The sequence below is a fragment of the Puntigrus tetrazona genome, chromosome 18 (genome assembly GCF_018831695.1).
Source record: "Puntigrus tetrazona isolate hp1 chromosome 18, ASM1883169v1, whole genome shotgun sequence".
Classification (NCBI taxonomy): domain Eukaryota; kingdom Metazoa; phylum Chordata; class Actinopteri; order Cypriniformes; family Cyprinidae; genus Puntigrus; species Puntigrus tetrazona.
The window spans coordinates 20229258-20238850 of record NC_056716.1 but is presented as its reverse complement, the minus strand read 5'-3'; the positions used below and the strand labels follow the sequence as shown (position 1 = coordinate 20238850).

Genomic DNA, 9593 nt, shown 5'->3' with positions numbered 1-9593 from the left:
GGTCTCCGTGTTTGTAATCCAAAATGTGAAGCTAATAGACTCGCTCAAATGGGCTAAAACAACAGAGTTTATTGCCTGTATTAAAGATACTAATACCAGAGATGCTAATATCAAAAAATACAAGCCGCTTTTTACATTGTTTCGTTAAGAAAAAAAGGCTATTTCACCATCAACTTCATGATGTCACACAAGTAGTGAAAAATATTCATCAAAAAGTGCAGTTAATTATTACTAAAGTCAACATGAGACAACCATAATGTGAGTGAAAGTGAGTAATATTAATATTTACTAATTACTTCTGTGAAGGAGATGTCAGATGAAAAGCGAATTTTTTTTATGCACAAATGAATCATGCTAATAGGCTGTATTTACAGTCACCTTGTTAATCCAGTTGTCTTAATGTTTGCTAGTCTGTAAAATATGAATTAAATTACGTTAAAAATAGCCGATATCACTTTCAGTTCATTCATCAAATGAACGAGCACACTGCATTATGGGATACCAGGTGCCCTGCTACATACTGTAGCTCATCTAGGAAGAATATCACCTACAGTATGCATCAGAGATGGGATTTTTCCATATTTATAGAAATTTTTGTATTTTGTAAATCGTTATTTTTTTTTTAAATGGTTGCAATAGTAGCGCTATAGTTCGAAAGCCAAGAAATTAATTTATTAGAAATTAAATAATACTGTAAATTTCAGCTGTTCTGTAAAATATTGATTTTTTTTTTATTTGACAGTATAACAGTATCGCTTTAATAGTATCATATAATATTATAAACATATTAAAGTAATCAAATTTGCTTGAAAATGTACATTTGCAAAAAAAAAAATTTAATAATCTGCCCTGATGAAGAATGCAAATAGTGAATTTCTGTGTCATGTTGACTTTAATAATATAATCTTTCAGACTATAAGGGCTTTAATGACATATAGAACACATCATCTTACACTTAATTCATGGACCTTCAGGTTTCAAAATAAGAGACCGAACGTCTCACTTAACACTCCGCAGCTCTCCTTGGAGAGACAATATCCCCAGACCCCGTCTATGAGGATTTCAGCCCTCCGATCTCGAATTTGGCACTCAACTCTGGGTCGCCATGGTTACGCCTCCCAGTCATCTTCATCTTCTGCGGTGGGTTGCTGCGGCGCTGGAAGGGGCGGGATCACATCTGACATCCTGGCGAACGCGCTGCCGGAGCTGGCAGGTGCTTCAGATGAGTCTCCACCCGCCGGGCCCTTACCAGAGATACCTGTCAAATGTTCACAGTGAAAGATGCATCAGGTAGGATGAAAGCGCTGAAGACTGAGGCGCTTTAACGAAGGATTCGGACGCACCTTTCCTGCGCATGGCCAATTTATTGAAGAGGTCAGACATCAGGTCTCCACTGCTCACCGCTGCCCCAACTGGGAAAAAAAGACAACAGTTAGGTTATGCAACAGGAAATAAAACTCTTTCTATAAATTTTACACATTACTTCATTTAAACACTCCCCTGGTTTCACAGACAAGGCTTAAGCCTAGTCCTAGACTAAATGTAAATCTGAAAGAAACTTGCACTAACTGATCTTAAAACCGCTGTTTTTAACATCGACGATGATACAAAATGTTTTTTGAGCAGCAAAACAGCATATTAAAATAATGTCTTAAGACTGGAGTAATGATGATTTGATCACAGATTACATTTTAACATTTTTGGAGGCTCCGCAGCATCCGTTTTCCATGAACCTTTATTGAAAAGAAAATAGCAGGTTGGATTTCCAGCTAAACCTTTCCTTTTGCGTTCTTCAGAGGGAAAAAAAACTACAGCAAACAGTACATATTTCAGAAGAATAACAAGCAGCAAAGATTATTACGTTTGCGTTCTTTTAAATCTTAAGTGTGGCATTTACTCTCACCCAAGTTCTATATCATTAGTAATTACCTCTCAGAGATGGCAAATGCAAAAGACCACAAAGTTTATCCATTGATAATATATCATTGAAGGATTTGAAATATCTGAGACTTTGCGAGTCCGGAGTCAGTCGATTTCAGAGCAAATGTCAAGCAGATTTAAAAAGGCTTAATAGGGCAGATTTAATGAAAGTAAATTTCTCTTCTGACCTTTCCAAATACCACAGAGCTCTTGCTTATACCAGCAATACTAAAACACAATGAATTCCTCTTGTTTTAAAAATGAGTACTCTTGCACACTTAATCCTGCAAAAATAAATGCATGTGCATTTTAGATATATTCTGGATGGTTGCCAGGGCGTATCCATGCGGTTACTAGGATGTTGCTTACAGGTTCAAAGTTTCTAAATATGGCTTGGCTTTTTTTTAATGCTTTAAGTAGCAAACACTAACAAGTTTCTTACCCTAATAGCGGTTTAGCTGATGTTAACACCCTCTAATTGACCCTGTTTGACAGTGCGCTTTCAGTACAGAGTGTAAACACTGTGGGCGTCTGACCTTGCTCTTGCTCTTTCTGTTTTTTCTTCTCCATCTTGCGCTCTTTTACATTGCGGAGGTTCGCTTTCCCGATACCTCCAGCGTTTCGGATGGACTCCAGCAGACTGGCCCGGCCGTCCGATGGCTGTAACACCTCAGTAGGGGCTCCTTTCACTGTCCCTGGCACACAAACACGACGGAAAGTGATCGACTTACAGCAGTCAACATCTAAAGTGTATCAAAAGCTCGCATCAAAGTTGTCCTAAAAGCAAAACAATACCCCTTTCTAGTCTTAGGACGACTTTGAGAAGTGTTTTTATTTACAAAATTAATTCTTTCATTCTGCGAGAATACATGAGATTCAGAATTCCTGAAGAATGTTTCCTTTAAAAATAGTGTTTAACACTAATAATAATCAGAAATGTTTCTCGAGCAGCAAATCATTATATTGGCATGATTTCTGAAGGATCATGTGACACTAAAGACTGGAGTAATGATGAAGAAAATTCAGCCTTTGCATTAGAAATAAATCACACTTGAATAAATATTAAAACAAACAACAATTACTTTAAACTGTAATTAGTAAAAACAGTAATATTTTACAATATTACTGTTTTTAATGTATTTTTGACTACATAAATGCAACCTTTGTAATGTAAAGAGACCACTTGCAATGTCCTGTGTTAACTCTACAATGACATACTGAGCTAAAAAGACAAGTCAAATCTAAAAGAGAATGAATATGTTACCTGTGGGAGGGGCTTGACTTGACGTGGCATCAGTGCCGTCTGCTGTGATAGGTGGAGGTGGGGGTGGAGGGGCGGAGCCAAGGATGTTCCAGGGGTGGGACTGATACCCGAGTCGGCTCTGGTGGAGGAGGGGTGGAGGAGGTGGAGAGCGGGGCCTCAAGCCTAAAATGAGAGTCTTAAAACAGAAACAAGTAAATATTAAATCATGTTTTTAATTAATTTCATGTTTATAAAAAAATTTAAATGTAAAAATAATTTTTCTAAATGATATAGACATATGTAATGTTATAATTATAATTACACAATTTATAATTCAATATTTTAATATATATATATATATATATATATAACAGCACAAAAATTACATTTTTCAAAATGACATGATTACAGAAATTAATTTCTCAAAAAACTAAACAAAACAAAAAAATGCCATAATTTAATGCTATTATTGATCCCACCAGATCCACTAGATTCGTCATGCTCCGTGCCAAACGAAGGAAGTTCTGGGATGCTGTTGCTGGAAGGAACAGACGGTGCGAACCCTGGGCCGAGGTCAGCGCTGTACATCAGGTCATCAGCGATGCCAGGTAAGTCAGGCAGGTAAGATGGCACATCGATCTCAGGCACTTGTCCCAGGTCTGGCACGTAGAAATAATTCTCAGCAGTCTGTAAAGAAAGCGTGAAAGAGATATTAACTGAGCTTTCATCCTGTTTTCAGTGTATCGCTTCATTACAGGTATGACCGAGCAGCTCACCTGTCTCTCCAGCTGCTCTCTCTTGGTGATCGACAGCGGCGCGTCAAACGGTTTATCTTCCTTTTCCGTCTCTAGAGTGGTGTGTGTTTTAGTCACGGCGCCCGCCAGAGGGTCAAGAAACACATATTTCTTATAGCTGAAAATACGCAAACACGCACAGGGATGATTATACGAGCATTAATAAGGTTGCATCGGCAGAGCAGCATTCAGTCAATATGTGTAGGTGTTTGTGTACTCACAGGTTTTCTGTTGTGTTGAACAGCAATAAGGAGCTGACTGAGTTGACATTTCTCGGCAGACTTCCCAAACCCTCCTCTGTCTCATCCTCAGAGCGCTTCTTAGCATTTACACATACTGGCAAATACATCAGTTTCTCCTATAAAACACATTTATGGGTCATTTCACTAAACACATTTCACATAAATTTGTGCTGATAGTTTTATGTTGCAATTTGACATTACAAGCGTAGCGTTAACTTCGAAAGAACTTTGAAAAAAAAAAAAAAAAAAAAAAGATAATTTGATGCAGACTTTTTCACAGATATCTCTTTAAAATTTGCGTGGGTTTTGAAATTGAGCTGAAAGCTGATTGGTTGCCTCCATGAGAGAATTACACACAGGCATTTTTTCATTCAGTTAGCAAATGGATCAAGAAAAGGTTTTGACAAAGCAACAGAGAAAGAAAATGACAAATGGACAAATAAAAAGCAAATGGTTTAAAATGTGCATTTTATTATTTTATCGAACAACATTTACATTAATCAATGTATTTTTCAGTGTAAATTATTTATTAATTATCTAAACTACATTTTTAAACGTTTTAAATAGGCCTATTTATTTTTGCAATTTAAAAAATGATGTATTCTTTATTTAACTACATTTTAAATGATAAGTTCAATAAACGTTTTAAATATGCCTTTTGTCCATTTATAAAGCCATTTATTTATTTATTGTCAGATTACGACAGCTTTTTTGATTCATTTAAAACAAAAACTATAATTTATAAGGGTATTTTTGTATTTTCATTTATTTCAATATTTTTTTTTTTAAACAAAATATGAAAGATAGCAGGAGCTAAAAAACAAATGAGTGAATTTGTTCACCTGCAGAGCCTTGTCATCCAGTGGGCGGAGTTTGCTCTGAACTTTAAAGCGGGGCTGCTTTTGGGAGGCGGGGTCTACTGCACCTGTAAAGATGGACGAATATTCCTGCAGCTTTTCTGGAGCGGGGTATTTGGCACTGGAGAACACCTACACAAACACACAGACATATAACCTCTAATTTTAATAAAAAAAATTATTATTCATTTAGTTGGTGCTTTAATTCAAAGTTAGTACCAGCTTAAACAGCACAGCAGTCACAATCTTAACGGTCCTGAAAATAGGCTTAATGTTATTAATGGAAAAGAAAAAAGTTTCTTGTGTTGCTCAGGCAAAAAATGACCCAGACCTTTCATAATAAGTTTTCATAATAAGCTTACGCCCAACCTACATCTCATATTCACTTTCTGCCCTAGGCAGCTGGTGTGGAATAAGTTTCTCTTCTACGCTGTGACCGACTGTCAGAATCTCTGTGTGTCTGAATCATCTGCATCACCTTTGTGGCTTTCTTGCTTCCTTTGATCTTCTGGACTCTGGCCTGAGCCAGTTTGATCCGGTCTGTGACGGACTGAAGGTGTGCACGGTTCTTCTCCACGCTCTGAGACACCCTGTCAAAAACCAAACCAAGTTAAACTACAGCTGCAGAATACAGCCGGACACATTTAGATCAGAACTTCACAAAAGTGGAATATAAAATTCTCAGTTTCTTTGATTCTTTGTTTCACAGTTAATGCGATTAAAACCAATGTGTTTAACTGATGTTTAAAGAATCGATCAGCATTGATCATTTAAATTTTAGAATTAGTAATTACCTCATCTATTAGTAATTTTGTGCATCATTGCTTTTTTAATCTATATTATTCCCTTTAAGCAAAAAAGTCCCATTGAGATATTACATTCTCTAGAGATATACAGTTTTTGTTTACATAATATATGTGTGTTTGCTGTGTATATTTATCATATATATACAAATGCACTCACATATATATTTAAAAATATGTATATATTTAATATATTTAATATACGTATATATTTAATATATTTAATATACGTATATATTTAATATATTTAATATATAATATATATTTTTAAATACATATATATTAAATATAGAAATGTATATATTTTTTTTAAAAAGTTTAGTTTTATTCAGCAAGAGCACATTAAATTGAGTGCCAGTAAAGACATTTCTGAAGAATCATGTGATGCCGAATCAAATACATTTTTTATATATTCCAATAGAAAACAATTATTTTAAATTGTAATAACATTTTAGAATTTTATGTTTTTTTAGCATTAATTGTCAAATAAATGCAGCCTCGGTGGAGTAGTGACAGCTCAACCTGGATAAATGAAAAACTCAGAAGCAAATTTTCCAAACATCATGCTGAATAATAGTGTACTGCAGCACATAAGCCTTTGAAACTGTGACCTTGGTGGCTCTGCGCCAATGCCATTTGTCCAGGCTTGATATTATAATGTCTTTTTATTACACCTTTTGTAAGCCATCTGTGTTTACCAGCCGCGTATCTCTTTAGTTTGTCCATTTCTACAGTTTCTGTGGACAAACACAGCGAAAGGGAAAAAAGATCCCTTGATTGCAGAAGGCGGCGATAATGCACGCCAGCCGGAAAACATCAACAAAATGCAGCGGGAATGAGAGCGTAATTGTGCATGTGTAAAGTCCTATCATCACTCCTGAGTCAGTGTGCTCCTCTGTAGCCTATGGCACTACACACTGTCTGAAAAGACCCTCCATTAGAAATAGGGGAAAATGACTGAAGAATGACTAAAAGAGAAGGGGGGAAGGAGAGGCTTAATGGAGCTGACCTAGAAACGCACTGCTTCACACACACACACACACACACACAAATATGTTCCCTGGACCCCTACGTGCCATGTTGTCATGGTAACGCTGTGGATGGTTTTTCCAGCCTGTTCAGCTGGAATTAGCATATTTGAGCACTCACTCCCTCACAACAGCATCTCATGCAAAACACACACCTTTCATTGTGTTTCCCTCCTTTGTTATTTTGACACGGTCTAATCGCGCTCCATCCTTCACTAAGCAGGCACAAAAATAAAGACGGCCCGAGGCCAGTGTGAGGGGTTTTCGGGCCGGCACACCGAGCTGTCACTTCCCTTAAAGGACCAGTGCTGCGTCGTCACTACATCTTATGTTTGCTGAAGACTTGCATGTGTTTTTATGCCTTGCGCACATGATTATGCCTTGTGGTGTTATTCACCGAAATGTTGTTCATTTTAATTATTTAAATATTGCTTGGGATTGATACGATTTACAAAATGTTAAAGTCTCATCAAGACTGCATTTATTTACTTTTGTATTAATGTATTTTAATATGTAACATATTTCTCTGATGCCAAAAATATTCAAGTCTTTAGTTACACGCGACCCTCTGAAATCGCTTCATGCCATTATAAATATTTTACTTTTGCTTTTGATCAGTTTATTGCATCCGTGCTAAATAAAAGTATTAATTTCTTTAAAAAAAGCATTACTGTATATTTAAAAAAAAAAAAAAATAATAATACATTATTTATAGGCAATATCTTTTTGGTGAAATAAACAGAAAAAAAAACAATTTTTGTACAAAATACAATACAAAATATGTTGCTAAAGCTACATACATGGCAAAAATATTTTTCATAAAATCCATATCCGCCTATAAAAAAAAAATCCTTATTTTTGAGACCTGAATGGGCGACTCAGAAAGTAGCGCACATGTATAACCTTTGTGTGAACTGCTATAATATTATTGATTCTAGCCTTTTGAACTTTTACATCTCTGATCTACACAAAAGCACTTTGCGGTATAAAAGAGTGTGTGTAAACGTGCACCTAGTAAAGATGTCTGTTGATATGGTTTCCAGGTATTGTAACGCATCAGTGATCTGATGCACAGCCTCTTCTCTCCTCAGATCCGGCTGGATCAGCGGCACAGAGTACACCTGTCCCTCCAGGTAACGTTTCTGAGTCATCCTACGCACATACACAGCAAACAGTCATTCAATCTGCATGAGCAACTTTTGAAATACTAAGTCTAGTGTTATGATTTGCTAAAGTAGTGGCTAAAACATGTGTGACGTGCTATATTAAATACGATTTGGAAACTGGCAACCCGCATAATATTTATGCTTCAGTGTACACTGTATGGGAATGTGGTAGTTATGCTTTTTGCCCCCCAAAGATACAAATGATCTAGATCCAATCTTAAAGACCATAATCTAATACAGCAACATGAACAGAGGCTTAACCTAATGACAGTCACATGATGACTCTCACACACAGAGCCCAAGTTGAATAAACACGGTTACGTTGTGTGTCACAGTACAGCCCTTTCAACACGATGTTATAATAGCAGTACGACAGGTATCTGAAACAAATCAGCTGATTACGACGCTGACTCTCATTTGATATGCGTAACGCCAGCATCCTGCAGCCACCGCTAAAGAAAACACAGCAGCGAAAAACGCAAACGGGCGACTACAAAACGTCTACGAGACGTCGCGGTTAAAACAGAGAGGGGACACTTTACCTGACCATTTATGTGTCAAAAAGCGCAGACGTTCAGCTGCTTGAAGGCGCTCGGTCTTTCAGGCTCAAAACTTCCGCACTCTCGGGTCACGTGACGCCTGACGTCAGCGCGTAACGGCGGGGGGAAAACACGTAATAAAAAAATAAAAACAAAACAAATACGAAGCATGCAATTTATCTACATGTATATTAAAAATGTATTAAATGTCAATTGAAATGCTAAAAGTGGCTCGTGTATGAGACATTTGAGCGTCTGTTAATACTTTGTTATTATTATTGCGTAAGTCTTACTATTATCACCATGATCGTTGTTATTGCTTCTACTGTAAAAAATATAATTTGCCATTTATCGTGATGCATGTCCTCGTGTATTTTTCTGTAGGTCACAAGAACCTTAAAAATAACTGTGAATAAATAAACAGCTTTCGAAAGTCAATTCTTAGTGTGGTATATTTAATGCTGGCAATCATTAACTTTCTGATGTTTGCCTTTTCTTCTTTATTATTATTATTATTATTATTATTATTATTATTAGTAGTAGTATTATTGACGCTTTAGCAGCACAGTGAGAAACAGTAATGCTGCTAATAATGCTCTCTAAAAATAACGGGGGAAAGAACTTTCATTTGGTAACTAAGCAACAGAAACTTAAATCTGCAGCAATAAAATAAGACACTAAGCATGTTTCATCTGTTTTTTTTAATTGAACATTAAAGGCATACAAACAATTTCGTACATATTTAATATGTATACATTTAATAAGATTAAATAATATTAGAAACACGATATGAAGGGTAAATATGAAAAAATACATTAACATTACATTACATTTTGCTCCAAACTCTCTTGTGCTTATACAACAAAAATATATCTCTACCAGAGACTCGAATCTTTAATTTACAAAAAATTAAATATTAGACATTCAATATTAATCCACAACATCTGGGTAAATATACAATCATAAAATAAATATTTAAAATGCTCTATGCTAAAAAATAC

General features: G+C 35.9%; 1 protein-coding gene across 1 annotated transcript; it reads right to left on the bottom strand.

The window, feature by feature from the left end:
• Nucleotides 1-49: 49 nt before the first annotated feature.
• wash1 (WAS protein family homolog 1) lies at nucleotides 50-8697 on the bottom strand. The gene is given in 13 exon segments (XM_043264419.1): nucleotides 50-1258; nucleotides 1344-1412; nucleotides 2457-2615; nucleotides 3185-3256; nucleotides 3259-3279; nucleotides 3282-3359; nucleotides 3643-3850; nucleotides 3940-4075; nucleotides 4179-4315; nucleotides 5042-5188; nucleotides 5535-5646; nucleotides 7899-8039; nucleotides 8596-8697. Coding segments are annotated over 13 exon segments (1437 nt in total). The 5' UTR covers nucleotides 8604-8697; the 3' UTR covers nucleotides 50-1109.
• Between the last annotated feature and the right edge of the window lie 896 nt (nucleotides 8698-9593).